This window comes from Oxyura jamaicensis, chromosome 4, assembly GCF_011077185.1.
Source record: "Oxyura jamaicensis isolate SHBP4307 breed ruddy duck chromosome 4, BPBGC_Ojam_1.0, whole genome shotgun sequence".
NCBI classification, from domain to species: Eukaryota; Metazoa; Chordata; class Aves; order Anseriformes; family Anatidae; genus Oxyura; species Oxyura jamaicensis.
Window position 1 is genome coordinate 52,226,419 of NC_048896.1, and position 23,771 is coordinate 52,250,189.

The 23,771-nt window shown below is 38.6% G+C and overlaps 1 protein-coding gene across 1 annotated transcript in view; it reads left to right on the plus strand.

Moving 5' to 3' along the window:
* Positions 1 to 4,839: 4,839 nt before the first annotated feature.
* Positions 4,840 to 23,771, plus strand: part of GATB (glutamyl-tRNA amidotransferase subunit B) — a 43,808-nt gene continuing 24,876 nt past the window's right edge. Inside the window, exons 1-3 of the mRNA XM_035324579.1 lie at positions 4,840 to 5,062; positions 6,927 to 7,077; positions 20,760 to 20,873. Of these exons, the coding sequence (XP_035180470.1) occupies positions 4,878 to 5,062; positions 6,927 to 7,077; positions 20,760 to 20,873 (450 nt within the window). The 5' untranslated portion in view covers positions 4,840 to 4,877. The remainder of the gene's footprint in view (positions 5,063 to 6,926; positions 7,078 to 20,759; positions 20,874 to 23,771) is intronic.

The window sequence follows — 23,771 nt, forward strand, 5'->3', positions numbered from 1 at the left end:
GTAATTGAAGGTTTTGTTGATTATTAATGTCTTCACTTAGTCAGTGAAAACACTTTGATATATTTTCCTGATTTCAATGTTCAAGTGAAATTTTTGCTCTTTAGCAAACTTAACATAGATCTTTGTGTCTATTTTTTCCTGGGGTGGGGCTGTCAGCTGGAATCTTATAAATGAGTCCATGAAATTGAAGCTGTAAATAATTTAAAAGGATACCAGAACAGACAATCTATATCTCAAGTGCATTTTGGAAGGTATACTTTGTCTAAAGCTAAATACTTCTGACAAGCTACAAGACTACATCATGCTACCTTCAGAAACAGCAGATTAGGATTTAGACTTGTGCTTTGTACAACAGTATTTAATTCCTTCCCTTATCCTGGGGTTAAGGGAGAAAGTTCTTGGTCTAGTACTGGTTATGTGAAACCATATGCTACTGAAATATTATCTCTCTGACCTTACGTATAAAGTCAGAGATCGTCTGAAACAAGAGTTGTTGCTCTTAATTTAGGAAGTAACAGGCCTCAGACATAACAGTTCCTTGAAATTTCAGTGGAAAATGCACATGGGAAAAAAAAAATACATAAAAAATGCCATGAAAAAAAAAACAAAAAAAAAAAAACAACACTTAAACACAGGGATAAATTCGTCTTGCTTCTAAGTGGAGTAGAGAGAAAGCACGCAGTAAAGAACAAGGCCAAAGTAACTAAACAGCCTCAGAAGACATTTTTAAAGGACTTTCACATTGGTGACAATACAATTAAAGAACATACAAGTCAACTGAAGATCAATTGCAATATTATCAATCATTTTCTTCTGTGTGCCCTATCAGGTAATATATACATGAGAGCCACATGATAATTTTATGAACTCTTCTCTAACTTGGACTCTTTAGCCTAGACTCTGTTGTTTCCACATATAGTTCCCATTACTTGAAAAACATACTATTAAAAAAAAAAAAACACAACAACAAAGCACTACCAGCAACAAAACACATTCCCTATAGACTGAATTGTATCTAAGTATAAGCTTAACATAACTACTATAATACAACTTAAACACTTAAAAAACATTGTATTTTGTAATGTGTCCAAACCAAAAGGAGTGATCACCCTTGAAGTAAATTATACAAATTTCCACCTAGATAAAATGAATCCCTGAGTACTGGAAATCATAAAGTACCATGGGCTCATAACGAAGCTTTAAAATCTTTGACGAGAATCAACACCAATGCGGTAAAAATATACTGGAGAAAAAAATCTGTTACACCTGCAATAACTGAATTTCACACTGCAAAAACAATTTGATTAGACAGCAGGATTTGCAGTGGTACTCACCATAAGACAATCAGTAGTATTGAAGCCTCTCAAAGAAATACTGCCTTTGGAGAATGGGCTGCAATGCTCCCCAGGCACAATAAGCCCAGTAGCCACTCTGCTTCCAATTCAGTGCCCTGAACCAAACAGCACATACAGTGTACCAAAGCAGTAGTTAGCAGACTGCCAACACCTGATTCAAACCACAGGTGCAGCCACTTGCTTGCTGCAGCACTGCCAGGCAAGACAAACGATGCGAGTATCAGTAGAGGAGAGCTATAGTATAAGAGGTTCTCATCACTGAACCAAAAATACAGGTTCTATCCTGCCATGGCCTCTGAGGAACAATGAATTCACCTTCTACATAGCTGTTAGAATCCACATTACTTTCAATTTCCATTACTGTATAACAGAAATGTGCAAATGCTTATTGTGATTTTTCTTCTAGCTATGTCTGGCCCTTAAATTCCAAGTAATAATACTTTTTATGAAATACAAGGGCACTACCTGTTTGCCAATAAAAATTGACACAATTTTTACATTAATGTACTTTGATACAAGGCCCCTTGTATCGCCCTATCTACCATGTAATGCATGCATACATGTACACAGTCAGCAGATCATATGAGCAAGCTGTATTAGCTCCTTAAATACCATCTCCTGCGTTCAAAAGAAATATCCTTTTCCCACCCTCAAGGTGAGGTGTTTTGTGTTTTTTTTTAAATTATCATTTCTCGCTACCGGTAGACTGACAAACTGAACCAATAGTCCTAGCAGAAATTCGTTGCTCTTAGTAGTTAAAAGTTGAAGTCAAAGAAGAAACTTTCTCTCTTTATATCTGTAGAATGAACGAAAGGCTTTCAAGGTACAAAGGTGACATTAGGGGCCTAAAAGTTTGAAAACATCCCTTACCACAGTTTGCTTCTAAACTTAACAACCTTCTTCATCACTGTTCTCTGTCAAACAACATCTGCTTACTTGATAAGCCTACAGCTCTACTCTGCAAAAAAGCACACCCTCTACTTCAAAATCTAACTGGGGTTCCTGCTTGTTCCTTATTTCATATGCTGAAATAAGCCACTGCAGGCAGCCTGTGAAGTATTTAACAAAAGCCCCACACTGAATACCCCGTTCCTTGTTATTCCAAAAGGAAATCTTACAACCTGCAAAAAGACTAAGCATGCGTACTAAACATGGCTTGCAAGAAAGCAGTGTTAAGAGAGAGTTCAGACCCTATAAACTGAAAGTCAGAGGGATCTTCTTTCAAGTAAGTGGGACAGACTGCATATTTATGGCTTAAACGATAAGCCGTTGGGCATTTGTCCTCTAAAAAATTACAGTTTCCTCTCAGACATCACTTAAATTCCTAAAGTAGTAAGAAAATCAGAGTCAGAGCAAAGTGTCCCCTGTATGTACCCTCTCTAAAGTCTACTTAGTCAGTACTGAACTATCATCATACAAATCTTTATGCAGTGCTGAAGACATTTTCCTATTCCAAGCCACAGCATGATCTATAAACACACTGCAAAGTAGAGGCTGCTGTGCAGGGTACATAAGGAACAAATCTGTAGCCTTTCCTAGCTCTGAGTAAGCTGCTGGGAAAGTCAATTATTCCCTATTTGTCTGTGATTGATCAGCTTCCTGTATATGGATGTGTGAACTTTCATTTATTATCTTCTTGGTCACTGGCATGAGGCCTCAAAGAAAGAGGGTTTTTAAATGGGATTTTTTCTAGAAAGGGTATTAAAATAGCATGGAGGCAATTTAAATCATAAACAATGACACTTTCCAATCTTCCTCTCTATGTAAGTCAACACCCATATAGCTAAAAGTTTCAAGGGAATAGTTTTGGATGTAGAAAGGAGATTTCAACCCCTCTGTACCTTCTATTGCTTTTTAAATAATATGCACAAAGGGCAGAAGCCTGTGCAACCAAGGCAGAATAAGCCTTTAAGTAACAATATTTTAATATTCATAAGTTTTTAACTTCTTAGTGATTATTTATGAAAAATTCTATATTATTATTATGAAAATACGTTAAATGATTATTATGAAAACTTATGAAAACAGGCTTAAAAGAAAGTAAAATAATCCCAAACTTACCATTAGTACACCAGTAAAAACATTTCAAACTCAGAACCCATCCTCATAGCTGGGTTGAAACAATCTGCCAATCCCTTCAAAGTATCAAATAATAATTAAATACGGTGCTCATGGACAAAAATTAGTAAATGAATGAATCTGTTACAGAAATAACAATAATACACTAAAGTTTCAAGATTAAATAGTTTTCACTTTACCTTGCATAGGCTTTGGCCATGTAGAAAAAACAACAGGGTTTTCCTCATATCAAAATTATCAATAAATCTTACCCATTCCATTGGCTTAAAGACTGCTGTACAGGCGTTATATTAGGGTATGTCACATGCAGGGAACTCCATGAGAGGAGAGGAGGAAACAGGACACACCATTCTTCACAAACGTCCAAGACCACCTATGGCCAGTTCTTCTTTACTGCAAAGGAATTTTGTCTTGGTCATGCTTTGGGTACAACAGAAGGAACTTTCTTCAAGGAAAGGAAAACAACAAACAGCTATCCCTAAACTAGATGGTGCAAATAACTGTAGATCTGTGTCTGCTGATGGTTTCTCTCAACTGATTCTTCTTAGAGAAGAGCTGATAATCTGACTCATTTTAAATATAAACATATTAGAGATTTGGTACTATGGAACAAATGTTTTAGAGCATTCTTAGTTGAATGAATTATCTTCTACATTATTTTAAACCCTTCAACACCTCACATTTGAGAGTAAAGGGCATAAAGGCAGTAAGATACTGTCAAGTGCTTATGTGCACCACTGTCCTCTGCTGGAAGGAATCAGTCTTACTCATACATTTGTGCCCGATTAGCTTCTATTAGCAGTATCTGACATAAAGCAAAGATGACATAAGCAACAGCTAATGTACATTCCCATTTAAGCTCCACAGGCCTGTGGTTTAGGACAGAAGGTTGTTAAATCTATTGTCTGTTTGATGTAGCTGCATAAACAGCAACTTGCCTATTCTCTGGACAGTGGTCCTTGTCACCGTGTACTTGTACAGCAACAACATTCTTGAGCCCTCCATCGACTGGACCTCACTGCTCTACATACGCAGCTGAGGTCCAGGACTGCAGTTGAAGGGTATCGTATTAGTGACAGAAAACAAGGTAGGCAAAGGCAGGTGATGTTTGATGCCCATGATTTGGGAAATACCGACTATAAAGCATCTGGTTTTATTTTTTTTTTTAATCAGTGTGTCAGGGTAGGGATGCGGAACGTGGGGCTCCCGGTCCACAGCTGCGCTGTGGCGAGGCCTTCGTCACACCCCTACTCTGAGGTGCTCAGCGCCTCGCCTCGCCGAGGCCGCCGCCCGCCATTACCGCCCCCTCAGGCGGAGCCGAGGCGCGGGGCCTGCCGGGAGTTGTAGTCCCCCCGCCCGCCTCTCCGCGCTGCCACCGCGCTCGCCGGACTACATTTCCCAGGGGGCGCTGCGGGGAAGCCTCCAAGCTTTTGGCGAGGCAAAATGGCGGCGGCGGCGCTGGGCTGTGGTGGGGGTTGGCGCCGGGCGTGGTGGCGCGGCTTAGGGGGACCCGTCCTCGTCCCCATCCCTGCCCTCGTCCTTGTCGCCGTCCCCGTCTCCACCTGCCGCCCCCCGCGGGTCGTCACCCGTAACGCCGGAGGTGGGGCGGTGCCGGCGGGGAAAAGCGGGTACGGTGCCGGGACGGCGTGGGGCCGGGCTCAGGGGGCGGGCGGCGGGGCCCTCAGGGCGGCCCGCCTAAATACCCTCCTGTCAGGGTTGTGAGGCAGCTACAGCCGCTTCCTAGCTGACAGCACGTACTGATCGAGCTTAAAAAACACAGGCTGTCACAGAGACACGTGTGTCTCTGATCTGGCTAGCACACAAGCAAATAGAGAGCCTGGCGTTCATGTGGCAGGGGTTCAAGCAACAAAAGCTGCACACGTTTCCATCGGGACCCAAGGAAGCTCTCGTTTCTGGTGCAGAAACGTGAAATTTTGACAGTGCTGCCTGGGACCGAACGTTTTTCCTTCTGCTGCGACTGAAAGTTGTGGCATATACAAGCTTTCATGTTCTCTGTCAAAATTCAGGCTTCTCTGCACGACTGATCACCTAAATGAAATTATGTAGCTGCCAGCAGAAATGTGCTGCTTTGGACTGATTCTTTGGAGGCATAGATAAATGTAAACCTTGAGCAAACATGGGAAGAAACTCAAGGTTTCTCGGCAGCATCGCGAGTAGGACTTCAGGACTGTTTGATGTACGGATCTTTTTATCTGAATGTGAGCCAACACGCTGAGGGAGTCATGATATGATGGGGGATACATATCCAAAGAAACAGGAAACAGTGAGATAAATTGTCCTGGGGAAAAAAAAAAAAATCTTTTTCCCCCAAATGAGATATTTTCTATGCGTAGAGGAAAACACCGAAGAAAATGATTCAGTAAAGAAAAAATGTATTGGATGCTTTAAAGATCTGAACCTTAATCTTCTAGGACAATACTCTTCCTAAAGCAGCAATATAAGTGGTATCTGCATCTCTAATTTTGTGTTTGTAGGGATGTCCTCGGCTGTTGGAGTGCAGACAGAGAACTAAAATCTTGGCAGTGGATTATGTTCACCTTTGGAAGGAACACTATACTTGATATATTTGTTTAATGTTTTTCCATAGCTCACTTATCTGCTATAGCTATCTGGGTACTTATATTGCTGAAGTCTCTTGCCACAGAAATGTGATTTCATCACTGAAATATTATTTGTGCCACTTCATTTGCACAAGGCCAGATAATTACTTACAGAAACTGTCAAGCAATTCATACTGTAAAGGTGACCCTTTTCCCTTGTCCATATAAAGGTTATGGATGTGAGAATTGCAATTACTTTTCACATGATAGAGAGAAGCTTTGTTCTATGGAGTATGTTCAGAGAGCAGTAGCTCTCTAGTTGAAATTGTGATTTCTCTATTACCACATTAGTAATGTTTATGCTAATATGCTACTAACACTGCTCTGGAGAGCCACCTTTCCCAGCATGCAAGGGACTGTCTGACAAAGAATACATAATTTATTATGCCACCTGTCTGTTGGAGATTTATCAAACTACGTGAGAAGTAATTGATATTTATGATGATTTTGTGATTTTCATGGGGTACCAAATTAGGGTTCATTCAGCATGCAAGTTTGCCTCATTAATTTCTGTAAGATTTCTCATCTAAGGGAAAGCTAAAAGTTTCAGACCATTACATTTTCTTTCTTACAGCATTCTCTCCAGCACATAGTCAAGACACTGTGCCATACAGTCCTGTCCTTACGTATTGAGTTAGTGCCTTGTCTCCAGTATTGCAGCACAACCTTTGCCGTCACACTGTAGATGGATTTGCAATACCGTTTGCAAATTTTTACAATTGCAATTTAGTTTTTGACAAATAACTAAATGAAGAGGTTTTAATTCTTGTATTTTTAGATGGTTATGTTTTTTAACATAGAATCATAGATAGTTATGTGTAGATAACATAATCTATACTTTAACTATATTTCACTTCTCTTTCCTTTTCAGTCTTGCTCCATGGGTACCAGTTGTGGGTCTGGAAATTCATGCACAGATCAGCTCCAACTCAAAACTTTTCTCTGGTTCCCAAGTCCAGTTTGCAGCACCTCCTAACTCTTTGGTATCTTTCTTTGATGCTTCTTTACCAGGAACTTTACCAGTAAGTTATGTTTCAACTTAACTTTTATCAGAATTTATGTCAGCCAACTTTGGGTGTATTTCTAATATTCTCTTCTTTCTAATATTTGACTATAGAACTGCTTTTACACATTTGTCCATTTTCTGTCTGTTTGATAATTTGGGATCCTTAGTACTGTTTCTTTTTATTCTACTGACTCCCTGGTTATCACTGCAGATACTTGATATCCCCTGCAAAGGAAAAAAATAAGGACTGTCTTTTCGACATATTAAATGAATCACGGTATTTCTCTGAGGCCAGAGTGGGTGTATTTGGTTAGTATGCCACACAGGAAATTCCTTAGATATGAGAGGTACTTAAAATCCTGTGAGAGAAGAACATCTTAGATTTATTTCCAAGTGGCCATTTGATGTTACTTTGCCATATGTGTGTTTATGTAGCTGTCATTTGCCATTTGGAATGTCTCACTACAGGGTTGCTTGGTTTCCTTAGTAGAAACTCTCTGATTTAGGAAAGTGTCAACTGGTCCTATTTCCGGTGCAACATAATTAAAAAAAAAAAAAAAAAGGAATCTGTCTGAAGCATTGTGAGCTATAAGTCAGAATAGATAGCTAGTGCTTGGCAATGAGAATTTGTTAGGGACAGCATAATACATTTTTGTAGTCACAGCTTAATTATAACTTCATTGTTAGTGATGGCTATGACAGTGCTTCTGTAGAATTCTCTGGAAATCTAACACGTTTAATGTAATAGTTTTAAAAAAAGTATAACACTACACAGCAAAAGTAAGTAGTGAATAGACTTTACGTTGCCTCATGCAAAAAACATGGAGAGATTATAATGGGGTCAAATTATTTTATGCAAAAGTGCTTCCCTGAGTATATTTGTTAGAGTGGAGGTTTGAATTCCAGTTGCAGATGTATTTTTTTATCTGTGGGAAGCTTTTCTTTACCATATTATAGCCTTAAATAATATTATAAAATTGAGAGTTAACTTACAGGTGGATTTCTAGGGGCTTGGTATGTGCTGTGGGATCCTTAAAGAGAGAAGTGAGTTGGTATATTCATTCTGTATTTGCAAAGATATTGAAACCTAAGAAAGTAGAGGTTAGATGCTGATAAATTTTGGACTTGACTCTGGTCTCAGTGCCAATTCAGGGTTTCAGATCTAACTATATGGAAATCTTGAAAACTTTCCAGAGAGAATGGGAATCTTATGCAATCATTTGATTTAGACTTGAATCCCAGTTAGACTTGAAACATGGAAGATGAGTTAATTTCATTTGGGGATAGGCCAAGTTTAGGGAGTTCATAATCACAGAATTTAAAAGGGTTCAAATTTTTGTTTTACAGCTACTTAACATTCTGTGAATGCACAGAAATCCTGTTAAATTGTCTAATGCTTGTCTTCAGTCAAGTAGAAAATCTGTTCTTGAAAGAACAAAAATGAGTATTTATGTAGGGTTTCATTTTTATGTACATTTCTATTTGTCCAGGTTGGGGCTTTTTTGGCTTGCTTTTCTCTGTCACAGTGCTTACAAATGAGGCTTGGTATGGCCTTTGTGAGAACGCACCGATACACGTGGGCTTTGGCACAGAAGGCAACTGCACCTGAGATGTGAATGCCGGACAGTTAGGTTAATTGAAAAGTAGTGATTCTGTGTTAGTTTCTCCCAGGTTCTTTTATTTCTACAAAAAGAAAGATTTTTTCTTACTGTAGTACTACTGAAAATAGAGTTGAAAGTGAATGTTACAAATACCAGATCTTGCAGGCTAGCATGTGATACAGAATCCAGTCTGTACCTTTATTTTCGCATTATACTTACCGCACACAAATTAATGTCAGAGAACAGTATTCGTTCTGGCAGCAAACAAATGGGCTTATTTTCTTGAAGTAACTATGTGTATTTGTATATAGCATTAGTACCAGAAGTAGAATTTGATAGATTTTGGTGGATTTAGAAAGATAGAAGGTAGATTTTGAAAATTTCTATTTATTTGAAAAAATCAAGTAACATCCTAACAGACGTTCAGGTTATTGCCTACTAAGTCTCTTTAGAAGGTAAATATTTGGCCTTCCAACTCTGTTTTGATGAGAAATTAAAAAAATAGGAGCTAAGTCTTAGCAGAGCTGAAAAATACAGTGGTAGTTCTGTCTGCAGCAGAGAATAACTACTGTTATAAACTGGGAAGTATAGTGACAGTTCTCAATGTCACAGGGATTTAAACTTACTGTGGGACCATGATACGGCTATGATAGAAAACCATGCTAGTACTTGCTGCTTCGCAGTGGGACCAGAAAGAATGGTGCTAGGGGGAACTTACCTACTTGTTATACATTTCTTGGTCACTAATCAGTGTGGGCATGATACTTTGCTGTGCTCTGCACAGTAGAGGGGAAACTAGTGGAATCTGTTTAGACCTCCTTCATCTTTCTGCTTTATATTTTCCTCCTATACTGTCATACAATTTATTTTATGTTCCTGCTGCAAGTAGGCCTTCAGAGGACCATCAAAAACAGTGTTAGTGTCACGACCATTTCACTATGCCACTTCCGTAATGTGCCTCTGAGACAGCTACAGGCAAGAACAGCGATGCAGGTGTACTCCTGTTCAGCATGAAGCAGAAAAAATTGACATGGTAAAGCTTTAATTGAGAAGGTAGATTAAGAAATAGTAAGACTGGAGGGCACATCCCATGCCGCTCTACAGGCTTCATTTTCATGTCCTGTGGTGATGGAACCCTCACCCCTAGGCCAGATAGCATCATACTCAATCATTCTAAGGATTGCTTTTCTTTGGGATAATACACAAGCCCTCAAAATTTAATGAAGTGTGCAAAGTGTACCTGTTATGTCTTGTTTGCCAGGTAGATGGACTTGGCAATCAACTTAGAATCGTGTATTTGGAGAACCTGTTACAAAGAAAGTATTAAGCTACACAGGGCTGCATATGATGCGTTATATGTACACATAGGTTGATTTGAAATTCTTCTGAGGATCCATAAACATGGTTTCACTTCCAGTCTGATAAATCCTCTTTGAAAATTATGAGAATCTTTATAAAGGTTTATAAAGATGAGACTGGCCTCACAGAAAGTGAATCCAACTATTCTCATGCTTCAGATGGCTGACTAAAAGTTAAATATAGCCCAGCCTAAGAAATAAAATGATAGATCTGGGAACTAAAGGCTGAAACCTTTGTTGTCTGTGCTTAGTCTTTGTTGCTAATCACACCAGAAGATGCACATTTTGTGTTTGTATACTTCATGACTAAAGTGAAAACCTGATCCTGTTTCTTTGTATGCAGGTATACTAAGAAGTAACCTAGGATTTATTAATCAAGGTTTAAGTTAATAAGATTTGAATGAATGTTAGCCCTACAGCCTTAAGTATTTTTAAATTTTTGACACCTTTTCTTGCATTTGAATTTTATTATCTTCACAGTGTGAACAGTGTCTGTTTTATCTTTTTGTAAGGTAGAGTTTTCTGAAGCACAGGTAATCATCAAGCTCTGGTTCTAATGAAGAAAAGATAAATTCCATCTGACCTTAGAAAAAGTAGAGTACGGACTGTGTTGAACACTGCTGTAGAATATCATGATTTTATCTGAATATATAAATTTTTCCTGTTTCATTAGACATCCTTAAGCACTTGGCAGCTCACTCATTGCTGCTACTGAGATGTTTGTATCCTCAATTTAAACCCCTTCAGTTTTCCCTCTGTGGTGTTGGAAGGAAGCCTTTGCACCCTACTGTATCTTCTCTGAGCTGTACAGTGAGTGACATTCATGCAATCGATATACCTTTCCATGGAAGAAAGTGGGGCTAGAGCAGCTGTTAGTCCTTGCTACTTCAGGTATTGCATTACTAGCAACCTGAAGTCCAAACTCTGACTTCTCCAAAGCTAAGGAATGGGACTACAGCACTGCTCAGTAGCTCAGAGCATGCATATCTTGCTGTTGTCTTCCCCACCCTGCAGTGCTGTGCTGTGACATAGCTGCCCAGGGACCTGGCAGTGGTAATATCCAGCCTGGGGATGTGGAGGATGCTTTAGTTCCCCTTCCTGTGTTGAGATTGCATCCATCATTGGCAGTGGGAGATACCCAGTGTTTTTACAGGTGGCTTGGGTGATTATCAGACTTCATAATGAATTATAGATGCTATTAGCATACAGGATTTTCCTGGTGCATTTGCATTCAAAGGCACTGGGTGGTTGGTATGGATTTTGGTGGATTTGTCACCATCTTATACATGTTGGAACAGAAACACTGAGATTAGAATTTAAACTTTACAGCTTGAAACTAGATTTTTTGATATCTCATGCCTGTTAGATCTGGTGACTGCAGCAGCTGCTTTATCAGCTTGTGACTTCAGTTGTTTTTTGACAATCCTGCTGGCATGCGTATAAATTTACTCCCTTCTTGTACTACTTTGCTTTGAAAAACCCTGTTTCTTAGCTTTCCTTTCAATAACTACATTTTTAATTGCACACACTTTTCTAGAGGAAGCAGACAGTCTTGGGTTCTTTCTATGCATGTTGGTTTAGGTGGTATAATCTAAATTTTATTTCTTCTTTGAAACCACATGTGCTTAGATTGTTTTATCATTCAACTCTCCTCTAAAATAAATTAGTAGCAGTGCCTGAAAGAAAAAGTGAGTGCATATTTGTTTAAAACCATTTACTTATGTCTAGGTTTTATTTAACTGTTTGCTATTTCTTTCACTAAAGCTGTAATAATTGTGCTCAAGTGGAAAAAAAGGAGTACTTCCTTAGAAATTCATGGTACCTATCTGTAGCAGTCCTTTCATTCCTGATGTTATTTGGGTTTGCTACAAGCATTGTATCATCAGTGGTTAAAGCCTTTTGTTGTTCACACAGCCCCACCTTGCAAAGTATGTTAGTCCTCGTCCCTGTAAGCCTCTAAAAAGAAAATAGCACTTAGTTTAGAAAAAAAACTGGGGGGGAGGGAAACAGACTTTCAAATGATTGCTCCCTGAGAAGGGCTTTGCAATTCATAAACCCTTGAATTTCTGCGTACGTGGTAGATTAGAGCCTACCTATGTAATTTCAAGCTATTAAGCAGTTCAGTACTGTTGTATTGGTCAGGAGAAGTCTTTGAAAGATTAAGGAGGCCTGCTTTAGGTGACTTTGAGGGCTGGCTTATAGTGAGGGGTGCTCCTCATTATATTTTCTTCTCTTTCATAGCATCATGCACAGCCCGGGGTGGTTATATGTGGACTAGTCTCCTTCATTGGGGTCTGAGAAGCGTTACACCTCCTCAGTTACTGCAGTTGCTTGGGTCAAAATTATTTCACACTTAACTATGAATACCATTTTTCTGGAGATGCCTCTGTTCTTGGGAAGTGTTTGGTCATGTTTGTCAATGCTCTTCTCTCAAGCTTTGAAGGAGTACCCTGTAAGATTTTCTCTTACTTTTTGCTATGTCTTGTTTATTTGTGAGAAGGTGCAACATTCATTCTGAGTGTTCTAATCTTTTTGTCAAGGCTAACAACTCCTGTAGGGCTTAGTCTCCTTAACATCTCAGAAACTGTGCTACCTATTGAGCTCTCTTCTTTTTTCTTCTTGTTGGCTTTGCTGTTCATCCTTAACAGGTCCCTCTGGCTGATGTAAACTTGCCTGTTAGAACTGCGTTGAGTTGATAAAACATCTTGCTGTCACCTATTTCAGCAGATCCTTCTGCATCCATCAGCATCACTGATGTTATCTATGTATTTTCACTTATCTCCTTTTGTGTTGGTTTTTATTGCTTTACCTTTTGCTTTATACAGATGTTTTTTCTACTTCATAGTGGGGAGCTGGTGTTTGCAGTGTCTTGTTTCCTTTCTTTCACATAGTTCTGCTACTGAAGTTACCGTGCCACCTCTGCTATGGTAGGACAGCATGACCATTACATGACAGCCTAAAGGATGAGTGTCCCCTCTTTCCCAAGTCAGTCTGAAATTGCTGCTGAAATGCACATTAGGCTTTTGCAGTGGTATTTATTTGTGTGCTGGGAATTTATTTTAACTTTGAACTGCGGGTGATTTTTGGGGAGAGGCAAATTTCTATTCCTTCTCTTATTAGTCACAATATATGCTTGGGCATCCTTAAGGATTTAATTTAATTTTCTCTTAGTATGTGGACAGTCAGTCTGGTTCCAGGTGACTCCTTTTGAGGAAATCCAAGGTAGTGGAGTATACATATACATGTGAAAACAGCGCTCTATTAAGAGCGAGCTTCAGTAGCAATCATAGCTCTACCATTTTTGTAGCATTTTAACTTTGCAAACATCTTGCTTCTTTGTTCTTCTTATTAACATTTTTTTCTTTGAAGACTTTTTTCATTAAAAGGTATTTAGGAAACACTGTCCAAGAGCGTTTGATGACAGATAATTGTAGACTGGGTCTTTGTTCTCATCATGGTTAGCTGTCTCATGGGTAATGTTGCATAACTCTTCAGCTTTATGTATTTTGCTTGAAACTTATCTTGGTGCAATTAGGCTGTAATTGGTTCTTAGGGTAAAATTAATTTATTTCTTTGTGTTTTCCTCTCTATCAGCCACCTTGGCACCGTAAATACATTATGGCTGTATTTTTGATTTTGAAAGGAATACGTAAGCTTGTGCCACTGGAGCTTATTAGTTATATGTGCAGATTTTGCTATTGCAACCATTGTTTCTATACAGAAATGTTAGTTTTGCAGTTCTGCTGCCAGGTTCAGCCAAATTTGTCTAAAAAGATTTAGGTCTGTAGAGGTTTTTGTGAATCTATTAGCAAGTGCATGAAGTAGAAAATAGCGTTTGAGTCTGCTCACTTCTCCCCACTACTACTAGCTTTATTTGGGCTGCTGGCATTCAGGTGTTTGTGACACTTCATACTCAGTTTGAGATGTTTGATGAAGTGGGGAAAAGGTGAAGGGAATAATGGAGGAGACAGTGCTGATCTCACTGCTTAGTTAAAACAAACTTGGACAGTTATTTATAAGAAATTAATTTTTATTGGTCTTGCTGTTCTTGTCTTTTAACAAAGAATTTTAACCAAAAGCAAACAAACTTGCCTTTTAAAAAAGAATTTTAATTTGCTTTCTTAATAGCTTTTTGCAAGACTTGTTGCAGTATGTCACCTATTGTTTGCTTGAATTACTGTATTCTTGTGTGTGTTAGACTTCTGTTTTACTCTCAATTTGTAAGTTGTGCTCTCTTAAGAGATTTAGATCAGGAGAACCACCCTGGAGGGAAAGATGGCACCTTTTTTGAGGAGCAAATAAGCATGTTTCAGGAGACTGCATGCAAATGGAGGAAGAAGGGATGAGGGAGTAGCAGCAAAGGGCTGGGAGCTTTTAGTGTACTTAAAGACCGCAACAAGGAGCAGAGAGGGCAGGTAGGCAAGATTTAGAAGTGCAAGAGAATGATAGTCAATCTGTATCAAAGTTCTGAATTTGTTGCAAGGGATTTGATAACAAGGGAGCTGGCCCTCCACAAGCCTACATGCCAAGAACTACCTGCAAGGATAAATAAGGCAAGGGGTGATCTAGAAACACTTTCTATTTCCATTCTATACTAAATAATGCTCTGAATTTTCCCTCTTAAACAAGCTAAGCAATAGAAGTTATCTTGGAGGAAGCAGATGTTACTCATGTTTAAAAGTCTTTATTAGTGTGGTTGTTGTTGTTTTGTTTTGTTGTTTTTTTTTAGAGCTCAGCATAGGAAAATGTCTGAGAAGTTCTGCCTCAAAGCTCTGGCTGACTTCGGATTTGATCCCATTCTGTAACTTCGGTTTTAGCCATTGCTCATCCCCTACCTCTAGAATCAGTGAGTTGTTTTCAATGGCTTTTCCTGTATTTAGCTTTACCTGGACCACGTAGCACTGGCAGTAGTTTACGTTTCAGGTGGCACAGTAGAGGAAGCATCCTTATGAGAGGTCAAAAAAGCCATGTGGCAGACTCAGAAGGTGGCACTGTCAGCAGGGTGGGTATAAATGTTAGATGCTGGACTTCTTGATGGCAATGCCGTGGAAACAGGGTGATTATGGATATCATGAACCGTTGTATCTCTGTTGTGTTGTTCTTCTGTCTTCTGCTTCTGGAATCAGTTCTGAATGGTAGAAGTTTATTCAGTTGTAGACAGGGATGATGGAGCTTTAGACACTGAGATCACTCTTTTGAGGCAATGCCGCTAGATTGGTTGCCTCACTAGCACCCCGGAAGCAGATTTTTTCCTTTGAGAAGAGAACACTGAGCACTTTGCCCACATAGTGGTCTGAATGGATTTTTCCTTCCGTTGGTTTTAGCAAACCCTGTCTCAAAGGACTGAGAAACCCAGAAGTCAGTCAGTATTTAAAGAGCTTTGAATTTGGTGTTAAACTTCCTGGTTTTCTTACTCTCAGGGGTCAGAATTTCTCCCTACTGCTGCTGAATTTTTCTGATTATCACTGCCACTGGGAGATAATTCCTCTTATTCTAAGCCTTGTGATACAAGCTCTCAAACTGGCTCTTCATTTTCAGAGAATGTGCCCTGTTATTCTTTGGATACGTGTAAAGTAATGTGTTTAGGAGCCGGGCACTTCTTAAGATGTCAGAGTTCCCTGTTCCCTGTTCTTTGCCATGAGACAAGGTTAAGGATAATAATATGTTTTGTATAGCAGCATATATCTTTGGTACCAGACAGCAGAAAGATAAGGTTACAAAATGTAATGATATATTTAACCAAAATATACTGCTTCAGCTTCTCAGTTGCCATTTTGTTCTCTTTCCTTAAGCTAGAGTCTCTTTCTGTTAATCTAATACCTTTATTTAAAATGTCTGCTGCTTTCTCTTCTACTCACTTGCACCTTTCCTTAGGGATAAGAACATAATGCTCCTCTTAAGACTGGAAATAGGCTGTGGAGTAGATGCTGGATTGAAATGCAAAAAAAAAGCATTAATTGAAGTTGGCCTTCTTTTTAAAATTATCCTGCGGTTAGTGACCTTATTTGTTGGAATATGTAGGTTCTTTGCAGACCAAACAAATGACAAGACTTATGTTGGCTTGTTCTTTTTTTTTAAAAAAAAAATAATATTGTATGCCAAAGAGGATGGGGTGTGATCCCCTATTATCCTATTGAAATAAATGGTTTATATGGGACATGGTTAACTCTTCATTTATTGTCGTGTGCATTCTGTATATAGATAGCTACAAGACAGTTATACCCTTCTCTCTGTGTGGGAGGATGCCAAGAAAGAACTCTGGGTTGAAGTACTCAACTGCAGTATCAGATTGAACAGTCACAATTACATTTGGACTAAGTGGATATGAGAATAATTTATTTTGAAGTTTAACTTATGAATGCACTTCGAAGAACCATATACTAGAGCAGGTCAGTACTTTTAAAACTGCAAGAATAATAAAACTGAATATATCCGTTAATGGAAGCAAATAAAAATCAGAGTGATATGAAATAGGAGTAACAGGAAATATGACTAGATATATCTGTTGAGGTTTCTAAAGATTACTGCCTGGTCTACAGAGAGCTGGCTAAGTACATTGCACTACTTCCTTCTTCCAGCTGTTATTTTAAATTAAAAGGAGCTAAAATTAAATATTTCCAAGATACATACTCATGTAGTTAATCACAGGATGCTGATTTCTTCATGCTTTTAAGTAGGAGTGAAAGTTTTAAGATAGCCAATTAATATGAAGTCTACTTTAATAAAGTGTGTGACCCGGAATCATTATATATTTTTCTTAATTTTGGGGAAATTATGTTGATTATACCATGTTTAGTACAAGAAATACTTTGTTCTGTAACAAAGGATTCTGGGAATCCACCACTATAATAAAGATTTTTTTTTTAAGGGATTGCAGAAATGAACTTTTTTTTCAGGAAGGAGATCTAGGTGTTTATTTTATATATATATATATATATATTTAACTTACCTTAGAACCATAGACTGACTTGGGTTGGAATGGACCTTAAAGCCCACCCAGTTCCAACCCTTGCCATGGGCAGGGACACCTCCCACCAGACCAGGTTGCCCAAAGCCCCATCAAGCCTGGCCCTGAACACCTCCAGGGATGGGGCATCCACAGCTTCTCTGGGCAACCTGTGCCAGGGCCTCACCACCTTCTGAGTGAAGAATTTCCTCCTAACATCTAATGTAAGTCTCTCCTCTTTTAGTTTAAAACCATTCCCCCTTGTCCTATCATTATCTGCCCAAATAAAAAGTTGTTCTCCATCTTTGTATAAGCCCTCTTTAAGTATTGAAAGGTTGCTTATCCTATATATTATTCATGAGCAAAACAAAAAGCTCTATGCCTACTCTTAAAGTGTAAAAAAGATCATTTACTAAATATAGAAAAGATATCTTCACCGAAAAGGGAACCAGCTTTTCTAATGTATTAGTGTAAGGAGTAAACCTGCTGCTAAAGAAAAAAAACTGTTAAAATTTGCTTTTGATGGGAATTTATGCCGTTGAAGGTGTTATGCATGTATTTTTGTATAGCTACTGAATAGTCCTGTATTTAAAACCAAGGTCTTGACTAAACCGACCTTGCAAATGAAGATGATAAATTTTTAAAAGGAATCTTTCCACTTGTGAACTAGATGTAAAGAATAGACAAGTATCAGAAAAAGTGAGATCTTAGTTGGATTGTTCTTTCATTCCTTTAACTCTCAGTTACCATGGTGCTCTAGCAGGATAGCCTAGTTACAAGGGAAATGATGCTGATGTTGTGATGCCATTGTTAAGGTGTTTCATGAGTTTCCAGTACAAACAATTTACATTTCTTTCTGTGATAGATCTCTATGAATTTCATGAAATAAATACCTAGGAGAGATGCTTCTGTTTTAGAAGACCAGAAATATTTAAGAAGGCTTTTGAGGCTGTTGTGTTTTGTCCATAGCTATTCCAGGAACTGCATAGCTTTCTTTCAAGGCCAGCACTTTGCTAGCATATCAGACTGGCAGCTTGTCAGTTGAAGCCAGTAATTTAAATCTTTGGTGCTAGTCAAAGCTGTCAACTTAATAACAGCTTACCACCTAAACAAGCTGGGGGGACTTGTTCTAGGTCATTAGTATGGGAAGTTTCACATACTGAATTGATATTTATCACTATAGATTATTTGAGAAGCTAAACTTGTTTGAAGGAAAATTAGTAGTTTGCTTAACCAATTCTGCTTTATGCACACAGCTTTGATCATAAAAGACTGAAATGGGTAGCGATAGTTACTTCAGAAGTGGAGCAATATTAGATAACTTTTGGTTTTTGAGGAAGTAGATGGTCATCTGCTTTTCCTAGTCAAACAGGGCAGGAGAAAGGATATCTCAGTATGGCGCTGGGGGAAAGATTCATTTTGCAGTGTCTTCTATCACCACAGTGGTCAAGAAATACCACAGGAAGTGAGACTGAGTGAATGAGTCATGTTGTATATACAACAACTGGACTACTATGACCCAATACACTGGGCACTGATATACATTACAGCCATCCAAATGCTTAGTAATACTGCATAGAAAACAATGAATATTTTACACATTTTTGCTAGTTTTTCCCCAGGGCCACCAAAATGGTTCACCAGTTGTAGTAGAAAAGCTTCTCACAGATTTAAATAGTAAATATATGGGAATTATTTCCTCTGCCCCCAAACAGTATAAATCCCTTAGAGCAATGAGTAAGATACAGTCTACCTTGTTTGAAGCAAAAACTGAAGTAGTCCAAGGTGATAGTTTTATCGTAATCTTGGCTGAACTCTACCTGTGTTTGTAGAACATCCTCTGAGGCTCTAGTGGACTGCAGCTTGGGTCTTGGGTTTTGTCTTGTTCTCAGACTGGAGTCAGTCACAATACCTTTGCAGGCAGGAAACGCAGCAAGACATCAGGCATGTGTTCACTGCTTTGGTTCAGCAGTGTTTTGAGTCTCCCTGGTCCTTATGGAGCCTTAATAGTTTCTGGTTAAAGGGCTGACGGGTATAGTCCTCTCTAATTTGTAAAGCTGAGTAGTGTCATGCCATAACGCTTTAGAAGGAGGAAATTTTGCTGGTGCAGTTAGAAATGTTGTGGTGTTTTAAACATAGAACGATTTGAACTGTTATAAGCATTGTTATGAGCTTTTTTAAACAGTGGGAAAAAAAAAGTCTCTGTTCTGCCTGGAAGCATTTAATTGCTGAAAACAGGATCATCTACTATGTAATGAACTGCAGCTATGATACTAGGATAAAGTAATATTTTGAAGTTACCTGTTTTACTTTAGATTACAGTCAGGGCTAATTGTGTTCATTTTGCTGCAGATCTGTTTCAAAGGGAAATTATTCTTCCTCTTAACCTGTTTTGAAATCTGTTCTTTGTGTCTTTTAAAATTTTTAATAAATAGAATATGCTGCAGCAGATGATGTGTTGTAGCTAGCCATATATAGGTACACTAAAGATCTGAAAGTTCCCATGTTAGATGTCTTAAATACTTAATTTCTCAACTGTATAAGCAATTTTTAAGTTTCTCTTATATGAAGAGTTTCTCCTATTTTTCAGTGAAGTTTTGATTTCTAAAATACTAAAAAAAGAGATTCCTTTTAGAGGTAAACACATGGGCTATGAACAATGTACAGCTGCTTAATCTGTTTTCAGAAACCAGGGCGGTAAATATAAAAACCAAATTCTGTCAGAAATATTGAAGAAAACAGTATTTAAGCCTTTTATGTTTTGGTCAATGCAGATGAAATCATGTAAATACCTCTACCTAATGTACTCCTTTAATGGCCCAGAAATTGACTTCTTGGCAGCTCTACAATGCAGAATAAGATGAATAAAGTTCTGTTCCTGCTTCAAAACACTGTAAATGTGAGCATGTTGGAGTTGCACTAAGGCAAACTCAGTCTTCTTTATTTTTTTCCAGTTTTATCAATTTGATATTAGTGTAACCAACTGTTAAATTAATGAGAGCACATTTGAAAAAAAGCTATAATTATGAAACGTAGCTTGTTAGTACTTTTGGGAGTGGAATTTTCTTTCTCCTCTAGATCCTGAACCTGCTGAGGAGGCAGAAAGGTGTAACATTGAGAGTGATGGATTCATTGTGAGAAACTGCATTTCAACTCCTTTATTTCTTCATTGAGGCCTTTCTGGGTCTTCAGCTCACGTGGCGTTCTGCAAGAACCTTAATGCCATGGGTTCCCTGCGTACTGGAATGCATGCATACTTGTAGCCATGGGATCAACTGATGTTTCTTTCGTTCTCTTCTAACAAAGCATGAGCGTGCTTCATTTCATCGTTAAGCAAATCTATGGATAATTACTCATGAATTCACTCTGGTTTCAGAACACCTGTAACCACAAAGTGTTTTATAGCACTGCAGTCCCTTGTGCAAGTCCATTGTTTTCCCAGTATGACATGACAGCTAGTTGCAAGTCAGGTGTCATTTGCTATGATTTGTCTTTTTTATCTTTGAGTGTGCAGGAGTACTGTAATGTGTGCAAAAGTAGCAAACCAGAGCAGTGCATATCTCCTTATGTGGCATGACAACATGACAGTGACATTTTTTTCATCTTAAAACGCTGTGGAATTGTAGCTAACGTAACTTTAATGATGAATTAGAACTACCCACACAAGGAAAGATATAGAAAGGTGGCTGAAGGAAAGCAAAACTGAATATACGCTCCATGTAAGGCAGTGTGTGGGAAACACATTTGTTACGTACTGAGCATTTGAGCAAAACTCTGTGTCATGTTTCCTTAGGTTCTCAACAGGAGATGTGTAGAAGCAGCAGTGATGACAGGCCTGGCACTCAACTGCAGCATAAACAAGAAGTCCTTGTTTGACAGAAAACACTATTTCTATGCAGATCTGCCTGTAAGTATGCAGTGTGGGTGGCTCCTTAATAGCTGTAGGAAAGGGCAAGTCTGGAGTACGGGTGACAATAGGGGATGAGTGAAGAGATGCTTTTTCTGTTTCCAGTCAGTGTTCTGCTCACCCCAACAGGATGCTGCGCTGTGCCCTGATGAATAGACAGCTGTAGCCTGGTGCTCGCTGATTGAATATGATTGCTCTGATTGCTGACTCCTTGCTTAGCTGCACGATTCCAGTGGCTTAATGTAATTGAATTGGGAGCTGGAGCTGCTTTGCCCCCTAAGTTCTCCATTCCTGGTGCTTAGTACTAATTGTCTGTTAGGGTAAAAGCAGTCAGATAATAGCCCTTCATTTCAAGTGAATGTATAACAAACACATGTTTCAGTGATATGAACATGGTAGTGTCTTTTCTATGTGTGCTTAAGGACCTAGAAATATTTAATTTGCCTTTAAAAATTTCTCAGTCAGTAGTTCCAATAAATTAAAAAAAAAAAAAGACCAAGTCTTTGCAGTGTGGTTTGTTGGTAGCTTTCATATTTATTAGAAAGTGTCAGTGAAAGTCACATGCATTTTGCCACACTTGATATGGGTGTAGAAATACTGAAATCAGTAAGAGCCTGACTTCTGTCATTACAACAGGGTGCAGAATTGTTTGAATCTTTTTCTATTTTGGTAAATAGGAATTTCTATTTTTTTCTTTCTAATTTTAAGTACTTCTTTTTTTCTGTGAGTTTATTTGCTCTGATTTTTCAGTTTACCTTATCAAAGGGAGGAACATGAGTTTTACTTTCTCTGATTTGGGACTGAAGATCTGTTGACTGCATAAGAAGAAAAAAAATTGTTTCTATTTTATCTGAGAAAGATCAGGCATGTTAGCTTATCCTCTCTTTAGGTGAGGTATCCCAGATATCAAGAGAGGCAGAGAAAGAGATTTCTCAGGTCCCAAATCAAAGTATAGATGTGCTGTATTATTGACCAGGCTATCTTCTCTCCCAGTCTTTGTTCAGGCTTTGAAAATATTTTGAAGTTACACGAAACATATCGAAATACATTTTCTTCCCACCTTGGAAAGAGAATGATTTTTATAGTTGTCTGTTGGACACCTGGATCTCAGAAGAGATTTGTGTCCTGTTTTCTTCTGCGTTGGGAATGTGCAACTCTTAGCTTCACTTCTGTGAAGTTGACATAATTGCTGATTTTGTTTCTGGGATTAACTTTGCTAATATTTGTGAGCCACTAAGAGAGGCCCTTTTGTTGGGAGTTTTGTAATGAGCTACTGGGAATATGAAACACATCCTTGTCACTTTGAATTATCAATACATTTTTTTTTTTACTTGTAAAACTTAAAATAGAACCCGTTTCCAGACCTGAAAGAGAAAAAAAGTGAAATATCAAGAAATAAACACAACTTTAAAAATTCCTTTATACATAATAAAGAAGCACCAAAACATCACAGATCTATTTCCACGCCACCTTTGGTGCTTCTGCTGTTAAACTGAAAACATTCTCAAATACTCTTGTGTTTTCTCCTGCTATCGGTCTACTGCACAGAAACTACATGAACGAATGTTGTCAAGTAAAAGAAAACTCAGCTATGTGTTTAGAGGAGAAAAATTAGGCGAAAGAAAGAGTGTATAACATCATGTGGGCTGCCATTGTCTGTGAACATGAATTATAGGATTCTCTTGTAAAATTAGGATGGAAATATGGTGAAGGAGATGCTGATTTTATTAGCCTGAAACATGTAATTCTTTTTTTCTAGTGACTGACTTCTGTAGTTTAAAGCACTGACATTAAACTGCCCAAGCTGCATTTCACAGTGAAGTAGTCTAGCCAGCAACTCTGTAATAAGATGCAGAGTTTAGGCTAATGAGCTGTACAGAACAGATAAAAATAAATCCTGCTCCTAGGGTCTTTTGACAATGGGATTATTGTTACTCATGAGCGTAGGGCTTTGGATAGGAAATGGGATTCTTGTTATTTATTGTCACTCACCATTTCAGGCTTTAAAAAAATCATTTTAATGAGAAGTTTTAAGAGATGGGAAGAGCTGTCTGGTTAGTATAGTCTGCATAGAGTCAATTATTTTATGTTTCTTGTAGTCATTATGGCTAGAAGGTCGTGCACTTCATTGCATATATAAGCTGAGCTATTCATGGTGCCAGACCATTGTCCTCCATCCCAACGCATTGTCACCATCTCTAAACTTTACAGTAAGCCCTTCCTCCCTGCAAGATACACAAATGCTTCTCCCAGTTCTTTGAAAACTGGCAGGCTTTTTTAAAATTCTCACCAGTGGGGGCATTAGCAGGCTAGCAAGGAGGAGGAGATAGGGGCCCTATCTCAACAGAGTAATTGATTCAATTCTGTATTTGTACAGTAGTGCAGTGATTACAATCCCTTGTCATTGGTAGCCCCTTCTCTGGCTGGGAGCTGCCCCTTTGCATGGAGTCCCAAGTATGAGGTGGTATTTATCAGCTGTGTGCTCCACTGGGGGTTGCAGTGTCTAGCTTGTAAATTGCTGCATTAATGAAACTGAACTTTCTCCTTTTCTTCATATTTTTTTCCTGCCACCTCCCTCCCCACCACACTAATGAATCAGTTACTGAACTGGCAGAGAGGGATGTTCAGCCTGATGGGAAGACGAGCAATAGTCCCAGCTTGGGGGTGGAGGTTCAGTTACTGTCTTCAGACAAGATTTAACGCAATCACAGAACCACAAGCATGGATGAACCTCTTCTAGTCCATTTTCTGCCCCAAGGCAGTATCAGTGAAATTGATGTCATCCTTGGCAAGTGGTTGTGCCATTGATTATTGATTATTTCTGCATTAGTATAGTATTGTATACTTGCCTGTATTGAGGAGCGCTCTTATTTTTTCCCAGATCTCCAGCTTCTCACA